General features: G+C 33.0%; 1 protein-coding gene and 1 pseudogene across 1 annotated transcript in view; one reads left to right on the top strand and one right to left on the bottom strand.

Annotated features, from left to right (window-relative positions):
* DYNC2H1 (dynein cytoplasmic 2 heavy chain 1) overlaps positions 1 to 22,808 on the bottom strand; it is a 255,285-nt gene that overhangs the window by 39,627 nt on the left and 192,850 nt on the right. The window contains exon 84 of the mRNA XM_039858749.1: positions 5,749 to 5,958. Coding sequence (XP_039714683.1) covers positions 5,749 to 5,958 — 210 coding nt within the window. The remainder of the gene's footprint in view (positions 1 to 5,748; positions 5,959 to 22,808) is intronic.
* On the top strand, positions 22,002 to 22,120 carry LOC120599697 (uncharacterized; annotated as a pseudogene).

Here is a 22,808-nt window from a genome sequence, read left to right as displayed (position 1 = left end):
ACTCTGAAGTTAAAAATCTCTGCTAAAAAGAGAAAGTATACTCTCTTACCTTGGGGCAAAATGATAATATCAAGTTAAAGATACTAAAGGAGAATTCCAAGAGACTAGAGATTCTGGATATATGCAGGCCTGTTTGTTCTCACATGGATCAATAGGAACTAATTTATATTTATGAGTATATATAATCAAATTTTGATTATAATTGAAACTAGATATGAGGAGGTAGGGGAGTTCCACCCAGTATTTGGCAGGCCTTTGGAGATGAGTATGTGAAGGTCAGTCCACACATAGCTGATAATTACCTCTTATAATGATGACTACCATTTAGCTATGTAATCAAATTAACAAAATATTCAATGAGAGATTAAGTGGAGAGAACAGTGATCTAGGAAACACAACATCAGACTACAGTATGTGCTTTGACACTTTATTAGGACGGTGACTCTTTTCAGCTTTAGTTTTCTAATGTAAGTAAAAAGGGATGATGAGATCAGCAAATTCGATAATGTTGCAAAAGTGCCCTAAAATTGGTAAAGTGTCGAATAAAACATAAGTTATTATGTTATTCTAATGGAAAAATGCAAATTATTCAACATTAATAATTATCATTTGGTAAAAATTGTTTAGGTATGACTTTTTAAAGCACTTATTTGCATAAAGGTAGAGAATTTTTTTAAAAAGGGGCCTTTTTAAAGGATTAAAAGAGCAAATGTTAGCGAATATGTGGAGAAAAAGGAACCCTCATACATTGCTGGTAGGAATGTAAACTGGTACAGCCACTATGAAAAACAGTATGGAGGTTCCTCAAAAAATTAATAATAGAGCTACCAGCAATCCCTCTTCTGGGTATCTATCTGAAAAATTGGAAAACATTTATTCATAAAGATACATGTGTTCCTATGTTCAGTGCAGCATTATTCAGGGTGGCCATGACATGGAAGCAACCCAAGAGTCCTTTGATGCATGACTGGACAAAGAAGTGGTTCATAGAAACAGTAGAATACTACTCAGCCATGAGAAGGGATACTGCCATTTGCAACAACATGGATAGATCTTCAAAGTATTATGCTAAGTGAAATAAGTTAGACAAAAAAGGACAAGAACTATATGATTTCACTCATGTGTGATATAAAACAGAAAGCAACAAAAGAACCAACAAAGCAAACAGACAATAGTATGGTGGTTACAAGAAGGGAAAGAGGAGTAGAGGGAGGTTGAAGAAGGTAAAGGGGGTCAAATATATGGTAACAGAAGGAGACTAAATTTGGGTGATGAGCATACAATGCAATATGCAGATGATGTATTATAGAACTATATACTTGAAACATATAATCTTATTTACCAATGTTATCTCAATAAATTTAATAAAAAGGAGACCTTAAGAAGAGGTGGGATCCTTAACTTTTTTATAAGAAATAACATATTTTCTTTTCCCCAAAGACTTGAAGATCAGTGATGGAGGTCACAGAAATTGATAAAGTGGAATTGGAGATGGCAGAAAGGTGATGTGGAAGGTGCTAACGCACCTTTGATGGGTATTCTGACTACAGAACGACATTTGTCAAACCTTAATATGTACTGAACCATCTCAAGGGCTTGATAAAACACAATCTACAGAGTCGGGTGGGGCATAAGAATTCATACCTCTATAAAGTTCTCAGTGATAGATGATGCTACTGGTTTGGGGACCACACTGAGAAACACTGCTAAAAAGAAGGCCACAACAGAGAAAGGAATGAAAAGAAAAACCTGTCTAGTAGAGGAGATCTTAAATATTAGAGTTGTCCTAAGTTATATATGTGTGTCTGTATATGTGTGTGTGTACACATTTTTTAAGAAAGTGCATCTCTTTCCTTCAATTTTGAAAGGTGTCAGTGATCCAAATAAGATTAAAAACCAATTGTTTGCAAACGTATCTTAAAAAGAGTTAGGATCCACTAGCATTTTCACTATATTATTGAGGAACTCCCTGATTTAAATAATTAAACAGCCATTTAGTGTTAATACTCAGAATGTTAGGATCAATTGAAATGTACAGCTAATATATATATTTGCTTTACCAAGGGTACAATTAAAATAATCTTTTTTAAAAACAACATAATCTATTAATTTCTATAATATCACCTATAGTGATTATTCAGCAAGAAAGATAAAGTAATTTGGCATTATATCTTCTCAATTTTTGTTGTATCTTTTAAATTATGATTTAAAACTTATATCATAATATGTAAAAGAATAACAATATTTTATATCATTGTCTCTAACAAACAACTTATAAGTATTGTGACTTTTTACAAAAAAAGTTTGAAGAGATCACAAGAAATTGTAAGTGAAATAAGAGTCATAATTCTCTCAAGAAAAACTCCTACTCCAATCATGTCAGACACACAGTCAAAGAAAATGTCAGGTACTAAACTATTTCCTAAATTATATTAAATATATCACATAATACGTAACTTGTCACATTCAAATGTAATAAAACATAAATTTTTATCCTGAAATAAATGGGATAGTACTGGATTCACAATTCACAATTTTTAGTAAAATTCATTAGAAGGTAAATGTCAGAAACTATTTTACTGATCTTGTCTTAGTGAAAGTTAGTCTAATCTCATTTGAGTTTCACCAAATACCTTGAAATATTTCTAACACTACTTGTAATATAATTAAAACATGCTTCGCAAAACATATTTTTCATCCTTTGAAAGAATTTGAAAAAATTCATTTTCATGTAAATTATAAAAATGTTTCAAAAAGTGATATTTCAGAGGCTGTACTTCTTAATTCAAACTGTAATATATAATACTTAATTTAATAAATTAAAATAAGACAGTCTATCTACATTCTACATAAACACATTTTAACTAAGAAATAAGTTATCAGGTCTTGTTGCTATGCCAAATATAGAAATACTTGGCAGATCTTACTGGGTCAAGGTAAGAGGAAGAAATGTTATAAAGAACTAAAAATATATGCTCCCTTTCTAAAATATCATCCTTTGGTGTTAATCAAGAAAAGTTTTTCCTATAATAAGCTCATTTAGTTCTTTATCTTTCTATATGATCTAATGTAAGCTACACTATACTACAATCACAGAAAATAACTTAAAGTAAAATTTTTCATTTTTTTCCAAATGTTTATACCAAAGGTCACCCAGATGTTTAACAGAAGCAAAACAAAACAAAACAAAAAAACCAGATTTTCCAATTACCTTTCATATTTATCATTAATATTACATAGAACCCTCTTGAACTACCCTAGTCCATGCTCTAACCACCTCCTGAGATGAATAAAAAGTAACCTACATGGTATCCCTACCTCTGTAAACTCATTTTGCACAATGATACCAGACAAAGCGCTCTAAAAGCTGTTCTTTACATAATAAAATTCTCTTAAAGTAACAATAACAAAAACAACTAATATTTACAGGGTGCTGGCTATGCGACAACCACTTTACCCATAATTTAATTTAATTCTTACAACAATCCCATGAGGTAGGTGCTCTTATCATTCTCATTTACAAATGAGAATAGTAAAGTTTAGAGAGGTTTAAGTGACCTGCCCAAGGTCACAAAACTATTAAGTTGTAGAATAAGATTCAAACAGGCAGACATACTCCAGAGGCCACATTCACTGCTACATTATTTCTATATAAAAACATTCTTATTGCCTACAGCATTTAAGCCAAATTCTTGTCTTTCACTTTAAGAACCTCAAAATCTGATCTAACTTTAATTTTACTACAATTCATTGTATACCAATCCCACTGGATTTACTGTTATCTTCTATACAAGCCATGTTCTTATATTATTGTTATTCTCTTAAATTAGTCTATACCACATTTTACCCTTATAAAGCATATAGGTCATTTAAAGACATTTTCATGAGTATTTACCTTGATAAATAAATTTAAATAATTTACATCTATTATGGTAACTAGACCTGCCTAGGTTCAAATCCTGACTCTGTAACCATTCTCTCTGTGACTCTGGTTAGTTATTTAATACCTCTCTGCCTCAGGTTTCTCAGAATAAAATGGGGATACTAATCGTACCATCTAATAATGTTAATGTCGTGATTAAATGAGTTAATGTAAAGTCCTTTAAAGTTCTCAGAATGCTTTCCCACTGGTTTCTTCACTGTGTCAAGAGCTTTCATGACTGATAAGATATTTACTTCAAATTAAAAACAAATTAGTTACAAAGTGTAGTACAATACAGTATTGTAGTATTCCAATAATTGCAGTCGATTAATAGCAATAGTAATCTATATACAAAGGAAAAACTATTTAAATTCAGTAAACAATGCAAAGCTGAGATTTTTTTCAAGGTAAAGGAAAAAAGAACGTAAGGTTGCTAGAGTAGGTCTTTTTGTACATGTAGAAAAGAATTAGCCATTGCGATGGACTGAAAGTTTGTGTAACCAAAAAGTCACATATCCAATCAGGCCTAATCCACAATATAATGGTATTTGGAAATGAGGCTTCCTGGAAGTAATTAGGTCTTAAGGGTGGAGCCCTCATAATGGGATTAGTGTCCTCATAAGAAGAGACAGGAGAAAACTGCTGCTTCTCTTTCCTCTCTGCTCTATGAGGACACAGCAAGAAGATGGTCACCAGCAAACCAGGAAGCAGACCTCACCAGATACCAGATCTACTGGCAACCTGATATTGGACTTCCAAGCCTCCAGAACTGTGAGAAACAAATGTTTGCTATTTAAGGCACCCAGTCTATGGTAATTTGTTATAGCAGCTTGAACTGATTAAGACAGAAATCTTTTTTGTTAGATAGTAAGATATAGAAAGTTCTAAGATGGCTATTTTATATTCAGACAGAGAAGGCTTTTAGGTTGACTCTCAGAGGTTTCTCCATATTTAGGGTAAAAAGCAGAAAAAAAAATCTGTTTTCTTTCTAAATTCCTATAGAGCCCCAGCGAAATCTTTTCTAGTTTGATACCACATTTGATTTAAGGTTTATAGTCTCCAAATTGCTGAAATAAATCTATGTAAGATACTCCATATTTTTTGTTTCTATCCAGTAGATCTGAAGAACATGGACTTTACTATTATTTAAAATGGTCAAATTATTCAGTAAGAGAGGTGCTGATTTTCCTTTTATCTGCCTAAAGTACCCTGTTTTTCTACTGGGTAACCATTCTTCCCTTAATTGCAATATATGTGTTACGGATGGAGCTGAATCCATCCCCAGCTCCTAGGAGAGATATTTGGCTGAAGCCCTAGCAATGAGAGCTTTGCAAACGTTGCCCACAGAATTAGTATGGGACTAGGCATAAAACACAAGCCAAACAGTTTGGATCAAAACTAATCTTAAGATACTTGCTTGAGTTACCAGGAAACAGGTGTTCTTTCTGTTGAACTTGGAGCTCAGAGGATATAAAACTCAGGCTGCTAAAATACCACCATGTATAGAGGACTTGCCCCAAAGTGATATCAACATAGAGGATACATATACATGCACACACACACACACACAATATACTTAGATAGGTACATATATAATACAAGGTACGATCCTAATGACAATTTTAAGCTCCTGCATTAAGCTGACAATGCTAGGGCTAGTTACCCTTGGATCCTTCAGTTATATCAGTCAATTAATTCCTATATGGCTTAAACAAGTTTAACTTGGGTTTTCTATTATTATTAACTATAAGGCTTCTGACAAATGTATACATGATGAAACTCACTTATAATAATGAAATAAAAACATATATTTAGTATTGGCTTACCTTTTGGTTTAATAAAGCACTTGCCAATTTTTGTACTTCTGAACTCAGTAAGGTAGTTCCTCTGATGACTTTGCTGAGAGCAGCAAGAGACTGATGAACACTTTGGACCAAGCGAATGGCATTAAATTGTTCAAGAACGATGAATGATAATATTGGCGATCCTTGTCGATCATTAGGAGGAGACACTTTCTGATGAATCAGGTTTGAATTCTAAAAGAATTAATATTTCATGTCATATTTATGAAAAATCACTATTAAAACACTTCAAAAGCTATTAAAAACCTTTTGTTATTGTAACCTGTTTTGAAATACTCTTAGTTTATGAATGACCAAATTTATGAAATCTGTAAAAACACAAAGGGAATTCTGGAGTTCGCCACTATTTAAATGGTAAGGGGGTGGGAATTGAGAATAGGGGAACCATATTGAGATGCAGTGGTCAATAGAGTAAGAAAAATGAAAAGAATGGCACCCTGTAAACCAATGCAAAGAGACAATAGCTGCACTATCTCTCTACCACTATAAACAGAGCAGAACGGATGGCTTTGAAATAAAATGTAAATGGACATTTAATTTGAAAATTACCTGTAGGTATATTAGAAAACCACACTAAAGATCTTGTATTTAAGACCAGTAAATATTAGTATTTATTTCTACATCTATATATTAACAGAGGCTCTGATATATGAAATTTCTAGGGCCTCTGAAATTACACACACACACACACACACACACACACATATATGAACAAAAACTTCAAGGAATCACAGCTGTTTCTTAATAGCATAAGTGGTTAAGAAATTACCTTTTATAGTATTCTAAAAGTGTCAAAGAACTGTCAAGAGATAAAATTGTAAAGTCTTCTTCTTTTACCTGCTATCCATTATCTCAATTTTCTCTACACACTGTTTACAGTCCAATCAAGAATCACTTCTTTTTGTTCTGATAGTTATCACATTCATATGTTCTATAAGAGCACTGTCCCTTTTTCATCTATTTAGCATGATAATTTAATAATATGATAGATCTAATATGGTTATTGCCATTAGATAAATCTGCATTAAATAAACTATATTGGCATAAGATCATTTATGAAGACAGAATTTTAGGCTATAGCTCAAATTAGGCATTTTTATTTCTATTACTGGTATAATTAAAATATTAATGGTGCTGAAATCACTTTGAAACACACACATACTTGTACATAAATGTACATAATAAAATAAATAATTGGTAGTAAAATCAAAATTGAATCTAGAAGAGAATAAAGGTATATTATTATTAAATTAGTTAGATTACTCCTCAGACTGAAACTGAATTAATTATTTGAGTCAGAGCATGCAATAAATAATACTTAACACATCTCCAACCTAAATCAATTAAGTAACAAAACCAACATAAAATCTGGGTTATAGACTTTCCATAATTCCTTATATTAAAACAGTGTCCCTGGAAGTGAATAATATGTGCATTTAAATATTTATTAATCTTATACTAAGCAAGATTAGCAAATAATTTGGTTTAAAGTAGATTTTGTGGATGTTTATCCATTCTATTAAGTTGATATAACTAATGTGCACTGTCAGCACTGTTACTTTATAGAACAAGAACATCTAAACTTTTAAAAAGGTTTATTTAAGAGAGCAATGATCAAGAATACTTAAAATTCAAATAGAGTCCAAGTAAGCACTGTGGTCTAGGGATGTGAAGTAAGTATAAAATACAAGTTGGATTTCAAAAACTTAATATAAAAAAAAAAAAGGATGTAAAATATCGCATTAATAATTTTTATATTAATTATATATTGAAATGCTAATATTTTGGATATATCAGGTTAAATAAAAAAACATACTATTAAAATCAATTTCACCTATTCCTTTGTATTTATTTAAATGTGGCTACTAGAACATTTAAAATTACATATAACATTTCCATTTTGTATTTTACATTATATTTTATTGCACAGTGCTGGTCTAGAGACTATCAAGTAAAAAGCTGTAAGTTCAACCATAAGAACAGAAGAACAGAGTAAATAATAGCATATAGTTGGGTCCCAAAAAGTGGTTGATTAAAAAAAAGATGAAAAACATTGTGAAAAAAATGAAAATTACTGAGGCAAACTGTACTATATAACCTATGATAAATTAACAAGTGGGAAAAATATAACAGCAGAAAATAGCAAAGTATATTATAATATTTTTATAACATAATCCATTTCCTTTGATTTTCACAAAATTTTCATAAAAAACAATGTTAAATAAACAACTCTAAATATAAGTGTAGATATCCTATACATTCTAAAAAGATGAAGCATACAGAAGATTTATAGCAATAGTAACATTAGAGTGTTACATAATCTTAAGACAAAAAATATCAAATACAGTATTATTTATTATTTAAATATAGCTAAAATCACTATGAGTAAATTACAACATCTATACTCTATGATTTTTGGTGAAACTATCAAGGAATGACAATCATTTTTAGTCAATTGATTATTACAAAAAATGCTTTTTTATTGAGTAAATACGACTGACTGAATCATGTACTTCTGAGGGATGGCTATGATATTTTAAAGTTCATCTTATTAAAAAGCTAAGTTATTCAGAAAAAATCTTTTCTGATTATGGAGCTGCCGGGATAAAAGTTATGTATATTTAAAAAATTGTAACTATTACACAAGGAATATCTTTTGAGCAAGAAAAACTAGTCTAATTTAGTGCAATTTAGGTGTGGACTCAGGATTTTTGTGTTTTAATTAAAATAATTTTCCAACTGGGATACTACTTTAGACTTAAGTGAAATGGATGACACATAGAAGTAGTAATCTTTTTCTTTTTTAAAATAATTAGAGCTTTAAGAAAATGGTTGTCTCCCAGAAAGAATTTTTGTCACCAAAGGAAATTCAAGTAATGACTAGATCAAAGATTAGGAAGTTTTCTGTAAAGGTGCAGATAGTAAATATGTCAGATTTTATGGGCCATAGCGTCTCTGTCATAACTACTCAATAGTGCTTCTGCAGTGCAAATTTCCTATTATCTCTCTGGAACAGAAACAGCTTTCCCAAGTCTTAGTCCATATGATTCTGGGGGAGTTGACTCATCTTGACTCCAGAAATTAGTATGTAACTTAGAGCTTAATTAGTTAGAATGTTCCATTCTCCTGACCACAGTGATTGGCTCAAGGAAGGGCGTGTGACTGAACAGAAATAAGGAAATGCAATAGATTTTTGCAATCATTTTGTGACAACAAAGAGAGAGGTTGTATAAAAAATTAGTGCTAACACAAAGGAAAGTAGAGCCTCTCAATATAATATAAATTGATATATATCAATTTCAGTGAGCCATCTTTCAGAATATATATATATATATATATATATATACACACACATACACACACACACACACACACATATATATATATAATTGTATATATCACATACATATTATTACTGGGTCTTGATTACATCCTTTTCATTTCCTTGTAACAAGCTGTGACAGAAACCAATTTAGCAATCTTTTAGTTATGTGAGCCATAATTTCCCCTTTTTGGCTTAAGCCAATCTGAACTGGGTTTTTCATCACTTGGGAATCCAAGGAGTTCTGATTAATGAAAGTTCAACAGACTCCTGTCTCAAGTATTCATAACCAGAAAGGTCAAATGTTTGACATATCTGCATTAAATTGTATCTATCCAGAAGTAGATTGTTGACAAGACTGTGAGAAGGAGAGGGCAGGAAAGGGAATTAAAAAGGAATTTGGGGAGTTCAAAATGTTGAAAGATCTATATAGTATTTCTGGCAGCCTATTTCCAAGAATAGCTGGCTGCTTTATTGTTGTTTTATCTTACCCCAAGTCAGTTCTTAGCAAATAGAGTTTAGATTTCTAAACCTGGTAATAACTATTCCTTTTCATACCAAATTATTGGATGAGTCAAAGGAAACTAAAGCAGCCATGTTTTAAAGCTCATTTAATTTAGTTTAGTTCCAATTAAAGGTATCTTACTTAAGGCAGAACTCAACCAGGACAAGCCTACTAATTACTCAATAGACTCTTTAAATCAGAAGTGCTGAAAAACTGCAATAGAAGGCAAAATTGCTGGTGACTAGTAGAGCAAGTAAAGCCAAGGCTGTGAAAGATAGAGGGAAATATTTTGAGTTCATGCACTGAAGCTGATATTGTAAGTTATTACATTTTTCTAAAAGAAAAATCAAGGGGAAGCTAGCAAGTGCTAAGAGAAAGAAGCTTTTGTTTTAAACATAAAATTATTTGCTAATTTTAAATGTTTAAGAATTTCATAGCTTTTATTTATAATACTATGATATTAATTAACACCAAGCCCAGTAGTTATCCTAGGGCGAGAGGTACATGATTCGCAGACATCACTGACAAGAAGACCTTTAGCTCTGTCTATAACTCCTGGTTCTGTGATAGAAAGCCATTATTCATATATAACTTGGGTGTGAAAACAAAATGGCAAAAGTCTTTTGAAAACTAGGCAATATAAAAATGGCATATTAATAAGACCATATTTATTTTTAGAAAGTATGTTTAATAGGCTATCTGCTCCATAACTTGGCCAGAATCATTCTGTATCCTGTGAAACTATCAACAAAAGAGGTAATTTAGTAGAATAATAGATGATAACACAATCTCACATTAAGAGACCAAACAAAGACTATGGTATCTAAGGGGAAGAATGACTAACATTCTAAGGTGCTGACAATATCCCAGGAATATCATAAATTTCCATATAAAGTTATTTTGTTACATTTTAATGGTTTTAACAATATAAAAGAGAGAGAGAAGAGTGGATTATGAAGAATTGTAAAGAATGTCACAGAATTTCTGAATTTGTATCTGTTTAGAGCAAACAACAGAACGTTTCGTTCAAAATGGACCTGCAATGAATAATTTATCTTTTTTCCATGCCCTCCTAACAAATGATGAATATTTTTTCATGACCATGCTATGCTTTTTGGTATGCTTATGTGCATAACTGACTCTTACAAAAATAATAAGATAGCATAAAACACGTGCATGTGTGCGTGTGTTTGTGTGTGTTATTTTAAAATCTGAGTAGAGCCCAACTGTTCTAATATTGGGAGAACTGGTTCATAATGTTAAAACTGAAAGAAACAGTCAGAATTTCAAGAGTCAGTGCAGATTCAGTGAGAAAATTTTGTTTAAAAAGTCCAACACTGCATAATACCATTACTTAACAAAAAAAGTCAGCAGACAAAGCATAATCACTTGAGACACATATGACTTATTTTATAATTAATCAAAATAGAAAATAGAGAATTTCAGCTTCTGTTTTTAGCAGAGGTAAATATTGTTGAAAACAAATAAATATGTTGAATAAAATATAAAAGCATCATCCTGTTCATTCCTATTTAAGAACTTTTAAAAATAAAATTAAAATGTAAAACTTTAATGCTAGATTAGATTTAGCTGAATCAAGAAGGAACTCAAAGGTAAAAAAAAGCTGCTCCTGAGCACAAAAGATTCAAGCACCCATACCCTTAGGGCCTACATAGGAGAGATGAGCCACCCAAACCACCAGGTTTTGTAGACCAACCAAAATTACACCTGGGAAAAATCATAGAACTGAAGGAAATGAAAAACTTACTCCTAAATCTGTGCGCAGATCCACTCAACATGGAAACCATCATAAAACACCAGTGTGAAAAGCACACAGACCATAGATGAAGGAGACCTACTTACTTCTCATGGAGTGTCTACCAGAGAGGGTCTCTACATGGGGTGTGAGAACTGATAGAAGCCATTTTTCACACTCTCATTTTATCTTGATAGTACTGGCACCATTTTGAAATTTTCCCTCAGCTCACAAGAGCCAGTGCGTGTGCCCTGTTAAGAGCCCCAACCAACCCTCCACATAGGATGCAATTTGCAGCCTGCCTGGTGCCAGCCCTGTTCAACAATACATCAGTGGTCATTGCTGAATGTCACACCCAGCTAGGTGTGAGCCTGGCCCATCCTCATGCCATAGTCATGGCATAATGACAATATGAAGGTGCATGCAGCTCACACAGGGAAAAGCCTTTGAGTGTAGGGCTCTGGTGGCCAGAGGAGACTGTGCTTCTGGGCTCCAAAGGATATCTCCTACATAAGGTCACTTCTTCAAGCCTGGAAAAGGTAGCTGACTTACCCAGTACATAGAAACAAACACAGAGTGAATAAATAAATTAATCATGAACTGGAAGACAAAGCAATGAAATGTATACAGTCAGAACAGCAAAATAAAATTAAAAAAAAAAAAAAAGAATTTTAAAAAGTGAAGACACCTTAAAAGACAATTGGGACAACATCAAGCAAAATAACATGTGCATTATAGGGGTCCCAAAAGGAGAAAAGAGAAAGAAAGGACCAGGAAATTTATTTGAAGAACTAATAGTTGATAACTTCTCTAATCTGAGGAAGAAAACAGATATAGGTACAGGAAGCACAGAGAGTTCCAAATAAGATGAACTAAAAAAAAACCCACACCAAGACATATTATAATTAAAATGTTAAAATTAAGAATAAAGAATTATAAAAGCAGCAAGGAAAAGAAAAAAGTATTACATACAAGGGAACTCTCTAAGGCCATCAGCAGATTTTTAGCAGAAATTTAGCAGGCCAAAAGGAGATGACACGATATATTCAAAGTGCTGAAACAAACAAAAAGAAACTTCCAACCAAAATTTTTATACCTAGCAAAGTTATCATTCAGAATTGAAGGAGAGATTAAACATTTTCCAAATGAGCAAAAACTAAAAGAATTCATTACCACCAAACCAGCCCTGAAAAAAAAGTTAAGAGAACTTCAAGCCAAAAAGAAATGACACTAAATAAAAATTAAAAAAACATATAAAAGTAGAAATTTCACTGGAAAATGTAAATATATGAGAGAGGTAGTGGATCAATCACTTATAAAGCAACAAGGAAGGTTAAAACACAAAAGTAGTAAAATTAACAAAAATTACAATAATTAGTTAAAAGATGCACAAAATAAAAGGATGTAAAATGTGCCATCAAAAATATGTCATGGGGAAGGGGTAGTAAAAAGGAAAAGCTTTGGAATGTGTTCAAATTTAAGTTACTATCAACTTAAAACAAACTGCTATTTACATAGTATATTATAATGTGAACCTCATGGTAACCACAAGGAAGAAACCTATAGTAAATCCAAAAAGTAAAATGAGAAAAAAATCTAAATACACTACTAAAGAAAGCCATCAAAACACAAGGGAAGAAAAAAAGAGAAGAAAAAAGGAACAGAGAAGTATAAAAATGGACAGAAAAGAGTTAACAAAATAGCATTAAATATTTACTTTTATCAATAATTACTTAAAATGTGCATGGCTTAAACACTCTAATCAAAAGACACAGTGTAGCTGAATGGATACAAAAGGAAGCCACATCCAGATGATATCTACAAGCAATTCCAGAAATAAGGATATATACCAACTAAAAGGGATGGAAAAAGATATTCCAAGTGAATGAAAATGAAAAAAAAATTGGAGTAGCTATATTCGTATTAGACAAAATAGATTTTAAAACAAAAACTGTAATAAAAGACAATGAAAGCCATTACATAATGAAAAGGGGTCAATCCATCAAGAAGATATAACATTATAAAGAAACATGCACCCAACATAGAAACACCAAAATACATAAAGTAAATATTAATGAATCTAAAGGTAGAAACTGGAAGCAATACAACAATAATAAGAGACTTCAACACCCCACTTACATTAATAGATAGATTATGCAGATAGGAAATCAATAAGGAAACATTATCTTTAAAAGACACATTAAATCACGTGGGCTTTATATATTCATATCAAAACATTCTACCCCAAAGCAGCAGAATACACATCCTTCCCAAGTACACATGGAACATTTGCCAGGACAGATCATGTGTTAGGCCACCAAACAAGTTTCAATAAATTTAAGAAGACTGAAATCATATCAAACATCTTTTCCAAGTACAATGGTATAAACTTGAAATCAATCACAAAATGAAAGCAAGTAAAACAACATGCCACTGAACAATCAATGGGACAAAGGAAAAATTTAAAAATACCTAGAGACAAATGAAAATAGAAGTATGACATACCAAAATCTATGGGATGCAACAAAAGCAGTTCTAAGAGGAAAGTTCATAGCAATATAGGCCTATATCAATAAGAAAAAAGAAAGAAAATTACAAGCCTAACTTTATAACTGGAGGAACTAGAAAAATAAGCCCCAGATTAGTAGAAGGAAAGACATAGTAAAGATCTGGGAAAAAATAAATAAAACAAAAACTAATAAGACAATAGGAAAGATCAATGAAACAAAGATCAATGAAACCAAGAGCTGGTTCTCTGAAAAGAGAAAGAAATGAACAAACTCTCAACTACAGTAACCAGGGGAAAAAGAGAGAGGGCTGAAATAAATAAAATCAGAAACAAAAGAGGATAAGTTACAACTGATATCAAATAAATACAAAGGATCATAAGAGACTACTACCTACAATTATATGCCAACAAATTGGACAACCTAGAAGAAATGCATAAATTCCTAAAAACATAAAAAACATACCATCTTCCAAGAGTAAATTATAAAGAAATAAAAAATTGGAATAGACAATTACTAGTAATGAAATTGAATCAATAACCAAAAACCTTGCAACAAACAAAAGTCCAGGGCCAGATAGCTTCACCAGTGAATTCTACCAAACATTTAAAGAAAATTTAATACCTATCCTTCTCAAATTATTTCAAAAAATTGGGGAGCTAAAGCTTCCAAACACATTTTACAAAACCAGCATCGCCCTGATGCCAAAACCAGACAAGAACAGCACAAAAAAAGAATCTTACAGGTCAATATTCTTGATGCATATAGATGCAAAAACCCTCAAAGTATTAGTAAACTGAAATCCTCAAAATATTAGCAAACCAAATGCAACAATACCTTAAAAGATCATATGCATCAAGCAGTGGGATTTATTCCACAGATGAAAGGATGAGTCAACATACACAAATCAATCAACATAGTATATCACATCAAAAAAGTTTTAAAAAATGGATAAAAATCATATGATCATCTCGATAGATGCAAAAAAAAAAACATTTGACAAAATTCCACATATGATAAAAGCTCTCAACAAAATGGGTATAAAGGGAATATATCTCAATATAATAAGGGCCATATATGATGAACTCCAGCTAACATCATAGTCAATGGTGAAAAGCTGAAAGTCTTTCCTCTAAGATCAGGAACAAAACAAGAATGCCTGTTTGTACCACTTCTATTCAACATAGAATTAGAAGTCCTAGCCACAGCAATTAAGATGAAAAAGAAATAAAAGCCATCCAAACTGGAAAGAAAGAAGAAAAACTGTTGCTATTCACAGATGACATAAAACTAGATTTAGAAAATCCTAAAGACTCAAAAAAATACCCCATTAGAATAAATGAATTCAGTAAAGTTGTATGAGATACACACACACAGATCAATGGAGCAAAAGTGAGAGCCCAGAAATAAACCCACACAGACATGGACAATCTACAATAAAGGAGTCAAGAACATAAAATGGAGAAAGGACTCTTTATAAATGGTGCTGGGAAAACTGAGCAACCACATGCCCAAGAATGAAACGACCACTGTCTTACACTATACATGAAAATTAACTCAAAATGGATTAAAGACTTAAATATAAGATGTGAAATGACAAAATTCCTATGAGAAAATATAGGCAGTAAGCTCCTTGATATTGATCTTAAAAGTCTTTGTGGGCACAAAAGCAAAAATAAACAAATAGGACTACATCAAAATAAAAAGCTTCTGCATAGCAAAGGAAACCATCATCAAAACGAATAGTGACCTACTGAATGGAAGAAGATATTTGCAAATCATAAAACCAAGAGATACATCCAACAAGAGTTTAATATCTATATAAAGCACTCATACAACTCAACAACAAAAAACCCAAACAACTTGATGAGAAAATGGGCAGAGGATCTGAATAGAATAGATAATTCTCCAAAGAAGACGTACAAATGGCCAACAGGCACAAGAAAGAAATTTCAACCTCACTAATTATTAGGGAAATGCAAATCAAAACTACAATGAGGTATCATCTCACACCTATTAGAATAGCTATTATCAAAAAGACAAGAAATAACAAGTGTTAGAGAGGATGTAAAAAAAAAGAGAACACTCATACACTGCTTGCTGGTGGTATTGTAAATTGGTATAGCCATTATGGAAAACAATATGGAAATTCCTTTAAAAAATTAAAATAGACCTACCATATTATACTTCTATCTGAGGAATATGAAAATAATCCAAAAAGACAATATGTGCCCCTACAATCATCAGAGTTCATCATAGCATTATATACAATAGCCAAGATATGAAAACAACTGGAATACCACTCATCCGTAAAAAAGAATGAAATATTGCCATTTTCAACAACATGGATGGACCTTTAGGGTATTATGCTAAGAGATATAACTCAGATGGAGAAGACAAAACTTGTATGATTCCACTCATCTGTAGAATATAAAAGAAGTAAAACAATGGAACAAATAAAATAAAACAAAAACTAACTCACAGATATATGAGCTAGATTAGTGGTTACCAGACATTAGTGGTTACCAGAGGGGAAGTGGGTTGAGGAAGAGTGAATAGAAACCAAATAAAAATAAATAAATAAACTAGGCTTCATCAAAATTAAAAACTTTTGTGTATCAAACTTTTGTATTATCAAGAATGTAAAAAGACAACTTATACAAAAGGAAGAAATATTTACAAACATATACCTGATAAGGGTTTAGTACTCAGACTATACTAAGAACACTTACATCTCAACAAAAAAAGACAAACAACTCAATTAAAAATTAGGCAAAGGATGTGAATAGACAATTCTCTGCAGAAGATATATAAATGGCCAACAAGCATATGAAAATACACTCTACATAGTAGTCATTAGGGAAAGACAAATAAAAACTACAATGAGATTTCAGTTTATATCTGATAGAATTACTATAATAATTTTTGAAAATGGAAGATAGACTTGTCATGATGGTGTAGAAAGCAGAGGCTGTGCTCGCCTCCTCTTGCAACCACACCAAAATTATAATGAAACTACAGAACAATCAGCACACAGAGTCACCTGAGCTCAAGCTAAACAGAACCTCTACAACTAGAGACAAAAATAGCAGATCAACTCACACCAGTAGGAAGGACTGAGAGCAAAATGGCCTGGTCCCGCAACTGCATGTAGCCATCGAGAATCAAGAGAACTATCTTGGTTGCAGAGCGCCCTCTCTCACTTGAGGAGTGAGGGGTCCCAACCCCACACTGGGCTTCCTAGTAGAGGCTGCAGCTGAGGGTGATGAAGGGATGTGGGGGTTGCAGATGATCCTCTCAAAGGGCTCACACCCGGCCTTACTGGCTGACAGACTTGCTTTTCTGAGCTCCAGCTCTGGGGCAGCTGCTCGCAGGGTGCCAGGGACATATGAGGAAGAACTAAGTTGTCAGCCTTCAGGGCAAGAGCTTAGAGGGGCAGCTTTCTCCTGGACAGAAGTGCATATCTGAAAAGATATTTGCACACCGATGTTCATAGCAGCATTATTCACAGTGGCCAGGACATGGAAGCAACCGAAGTGTCCTATGATAGATGATTGGCTAAAGAAGCTATGGTACATATATACAATGGAATATTACTCAGCCATGAGAAGAGAGGAAATACTGCCATTTGCAACAACATGGATGGACCTTGAGATAATCATGCTAAGTGAAATAAGCCAGACAGAAAAAGCTGAAAATCACATGATATCACTTATATGTGGGATGTAAACCTGAAAGCAACAAAGGAACAGGACAAACAGAGACTCATGGACATGGACTATAGACTAGAGGTTACCAGAGGGTAGGGGGTTGGGGAGGAGGGGGTTGGTAGATGGGGTAAAGGGGGTCAAATATGGTGACAGAAAGAAATCTAACTATGGGAGGTGAACACAAAGTGTAAAAATATATATGCCTTACTGTTAAAGTGTACAGCTGAAACATTGGTTTTCATTAACCAATGTTATCATAAAAATAAATTAATTAAAAAAATATTTTAAATAACAGTTCATCTATAAGTGGACTTTTATCTGAGTCCCTATACCTCTTGCTTTATTTTCTAGTGTTTCGCTTTAAAATGTATGAATATAATAGACTACGACATCTGTTTTTAGTCTTGGAGCACGTGCTCTTCATAAACACACGTACGCACGTGCCCTCAAAAACACAAGCACACACCTAAGAACTGGCATTTTCCATCTAAATGCCTAAGATAGCACATTGACCCTGTGTTAGTAATGGAAAGTGATAGTTATGTTCAATTCAAACAGATATTAAGGGATATTTCATTTGCATCATTTCATTTGCATTATTTCCTCCAAATCCATCTATTTTGTGGTACCACCTGAGAAGACACTGACTGACCAGCTGTCCCTAATTCCACAAGTACAGCTTACCAAAAAAGGAAATTTTAACATGCTTAGTGCCTGCAAATTATAAATACTACCTCTCTCTTTAGATGTGAGTTCTAGTATACTATTCCCAGTTCTGTTGTCCTGTAATCAGGACAACTTCACAAAAATGGAAGTAGTTTTTTCTTATCTGTTTCTATTAGATTATTACAAAACTAGTTTATGATTCATAAAAGGTGCATATTAATCCCAGATGCATGATTCTACTTCCTTCTTAGTTTCGACCAATTTGAATAGCTGAAATACATAAATCCAAATATAATACAGGTTTTAAAAATATAGAATATAAATTTTTTGCAAGATCAAACTTTCTGGAGAAAGACATTAAAATTTCCCCTATACAATAAAGGATTATGGCATTAAATCTATTTAGCTTGCTACCTCAGTTCCCCTTCTTTGGATTTATAAACAAGGTTGAGGGTTGGAAAACAAAATAGCTCAGATCTGAGCAATGAGTTACACTCACTGATACCTTTTCTAATTTCAATTTGATCAACAAATGTATTTTTGGCCCTTATCTGAATATAGTACTTACTGTATTCTTATGAGTTCCTAACTTATTCAGCCTAATATGAATAAAGAGTTAAAATTTGGGGGTTTTACATAATATGTGTTTAGACTCTCCAGTAACCTCCTATTAATTTAACTAAACTGCAAAAGGTCCGTAGATACTTTTAGCTTACCAATCTAAAAGAGAGAGGGAGAAGGGAAGAGGGAAGAGGGCGGAAGTAGTAGGGAAGAGAGGGAAGGAGACACATCAATAATTATTTTGTTAAAAGTTGTGAATCATCTCCGTCCTGAGCAGTAGGAAGGATCTCCAGTGGAGACTCTGGGCAATACTCTGACTTCTACCCTTACCATTAAAATGTTCCATTGAGCAATTATGAAAGTGTTAGAACAAAAGTCAGGAATTAGATACTTACCTTGGGCCTAAGAAAATCATAAAAATGAAACTGTTTTCCCACTATGCTTCTGATTTTGTCAGTGGATTCCTTCTGTTTTATTTAGTCCTTTTTCTCATAATTTAAATTCTTAAATTCTTAGAATCTACTCAAGCTGTTAAAATTCAGACCTTTTAAAAGTCAAGTATATATACTGAGTTAGATTCTTTAGATATATTGTTAATAAGCATTAACATTACCAAAGTTTAATATTTAAGCAAAATTTAACTATATACTTAATTTTCTTTAGCCATTTCCTTTCCTTCATTCTCTGTCAAATTACCTAGAATGGCTAGGCACTTGCATTTTTCTATTTAATGATATTTTCTTGCTTGCCTTACAGAGTTTCAAGGTCCTCATATGAAAACAAAACTTCTGTTAACATGGGAAGTCATACTGTTATTTCTCAGGAGTTTTTGTGTCTTTGGCTTCTTGAAAACAAAACTTGGCTTAATTCTTAAGCATTTCAATTCCTTCCTCTACTAGATCATTCCCATGAGCCTTTAAGGATTCTAGTTCCCATCTTTAAGAAAAAACATACTGGGCCTCGTATCTTGATCATCTTATTTCTCTACTCTCTCGTGTAGTCCTTATAGAAAAACTGTCTGTACATACTCTTTCCACCTCCTTGTCTCGTAGTTCAAACTTGCCTTTCAAACCTAACTTCCAGTCTCCTCATTCCAAGTAAACTTTTTTTGTCAAGGTCAAGATCACCAGTGACTTTTATTCTGAAGATCCATTAACCAATTCTGTCTTCGTTTTGCTTATCCTCTCAGAAGCAGCGTGGTATAGTTAACAATTCCATTTCTAATGAAAGACTCTCTTCTCTCTTCAAGGTTTCTATGATACCACAGCCTTTGTGTTATTGCTTTGTTTGGCTTTTTGTTTTTGTTTCCCCTCACAAATACTCGTCACCCCTTTCCTGACAATAACTCTAAATGTTAGATTCCTCAGGGCTCAGTAGTAAGCCCTTTTTCTTCTCACTTTTTCTCTCACTATTTTCTCTTTAGATGATATGCTTTCTAATTACTTAAATGTTGCCTAGATGCTAATAAGTTCCAAAATTATACCATAAGTCCAAATAACTTTTCTGAGCTCCATAGTTATATATCCAACTGTCTATCAGATGTCCAAAATAAACTCTTGATCATCTCTGAGGCATCCCTGCCTACTTCGCCCCGACCCTTGCAGAATTTGTATTCAGTTTTCCCTCTTTCGTAAATGGTGCCACCTCTACTCAGACATTCAATCCAGAAAAGAACACATCATTTTTTTACCCCCACATCCAAATTTATGTTTAAAATCTTTCATTAATAGTTCCAATATTGAACTTGAATGCATCCAATTCTCTCCTTCTGCTTTACCACCATATGCTGAGCCATAAGAACTCTTACCTGCACTGCTGCAAGAGCCTCCTGATTGGTGTCCTTAGTTTCTCTTTGATCTTACTCCAAATTGTTTTCTACATAATAGCCAGATAGATCTTGAAAATGTAAACCAGGTTGTGGCTACTCTAGCACTTAAAGCTCTTTCATGGTTTTCCACTGTATTTGAAATAAAATGCAAACTCCTTACTCTATCTTAATCATCCCCCTTATCTCATTCCACACTATCTTTTGTCTCTATACTCCAATCAAATTGATTTTCTTTCAGGTTTATTGAATGTGCCAAGCTTTTTCTCTTCTCAGGGAATTTGTGCATGACCTGCTGCTCTCTGCTTGGAATGGCATTCGTTCCCCTCCAACTCTGATTACTGTCTTCTCATTGCTCACTTCTCGGATTCAATTTCACTTCTCAAGCAAGCTATTCCTTAACTATTTAGTCCAAAATAGATCTCTGTTTCTTTATAATAGCACCTGTCCTTTCCTTCTACAGCATTTGAAATAACTTATAATGATGCATTTATTTCCGTATTTATTTAATTTTAAAAATGTCTTTCTTACAAATTAACTGTAAACTCCATGGAATAGGTACCATGACTGTTTTGCCCACAACACGGTCCCAAGCATAAAGCCACTGAAACAAACTAGGTGCTCAATTAAAATATTTTGAATAATATATAATTATATAAATAATAAAAATAATTTGCTTAGAAAAGGGGCAAATGATGGAGTGGTCACATATTATAAATCTTTCTGTCTTCAATAAAAGTAAAATGAATTGTTAACAGAGAATGCTCACATATGCCAGCCACAATTATAAAGGCCTTACATATATTAACTCATTTAATCTTTATGAGATTCCATTGAGGCCTATATTATCATTATTCCTATTTTATAGCTACAAGAACTGAGGCACAGAGAGGTTGAGTAATTTTCCTAAGTTACAGAGCTAGTAAGTACTAGCGCTAGGATTTGAACCCAGTAGTCTGGCTCTAGAAGCCACATTCTTATACTATGTTAGATCAATGATAAGCATTAAAAATATTTAACTGCCAGGCCCCTACCATAGACATAAGGACCATATATTTAGAACAGAGATTGGTTGTAACCAAGTGAAATACTGTGAAGTAAAAACCAACTGCATATCGGCCTAGGTGAAACAGTTCTCTAGAAAGTCTCCAAACAAATTCTCTTCAGAAAAGAAATGGCTAGCTCCATTAGGATATAAATATTCCATCTAGTGGGAACTTTAAACTGCATTTACTAGATCCTTGAAAAAAAAGTTAAAAATAGTTATGTCCTTATAATGGCATCATATACCATGGCAAATAATTTCATACTTCAAATATGTTTTTATACTTAAAATATAACTTAGTAAATTAAGAGTTTTGTCTTGTTCGTGGCCATGCCACCCTGAACAAGCCTGATCCCATCTGATCTCACAAGGTAAGCAGGGTTAGGCCTGGTTAGTACTTGGATGGGAGACCATCTAGGAAGACCAGGTGCTGTAGGTATAAAATATTTTTAAAATAAGGGATTGTAAAATGACAAGGTCCTTGCAAACTATGAAGTCAACCAAGGGTTGCCTTGCCTAAAAAAAAAAAAGAGTTTTGTCTCAGGAAAGAAAATTTTAATCTTTTTCAATAAGAAATTCTGTAACTACTGTATTGCTTTGTATAAAGAAAAAACAAATTGGAAATGAAGGAAAAATACATTTTCAAGAGATTTCTGAAAAAAGGCTCATGTAATAAGCAAAAGATGAAAACAGGAGCTAGACTTATCTTTTCCTACATGTATCATTTCTAAAAACCTACATATTAAGTATTTTGTGAGTTTCTTAAGGACAGGGCAATAGCATGCTCATTTGTATTACCACAGTGTTTGCAATGCCTATCTCTGGCAAGCCATAAAGTGGTACTTGTGTTAGAACAGTGAGCTATCCAACTGAACAGAGAGAAAGGTAAATCCATGCAGAGGGAACCACGAGAACAGATACAAATGTTGAAAAGTAGCTGGCCTGAAAAACAACCAACTAACTAACCAACCCAGAAAGTATTCTGGTATGGAAAAACACCTATTTCTACTAAGAACAATAAAAGCCAATGGGTCCAAAAACTTACTCCAGAATCTACATTTCACTCTTCCCTTTAGTTCTTGGATTTAGGCTAGGATTCCTGGTTTCCTTCTTCTTTATCTGGCCTT

This window comes from Pteropus medius, unplaced genomic scaffold (assembly GCF_902729225.1).
Source record: "Pteropus medius unplaced genomic scaffold, Ma_sr-lr_union100, whole genome shotgun sequence".
In the NCBI taxonomy this organism is placed as follows: Eukaryota; Metazoa; Chordata; class Mammalia; order Chiroptera; family Pteropodidae; genus Pteropus; species Pteropus medius.
The sequence above is the reverse complement of the archived record's forward strand: the minus strand, read 5'-3'. Positions and strand labels throughout refer to the sequence as shown.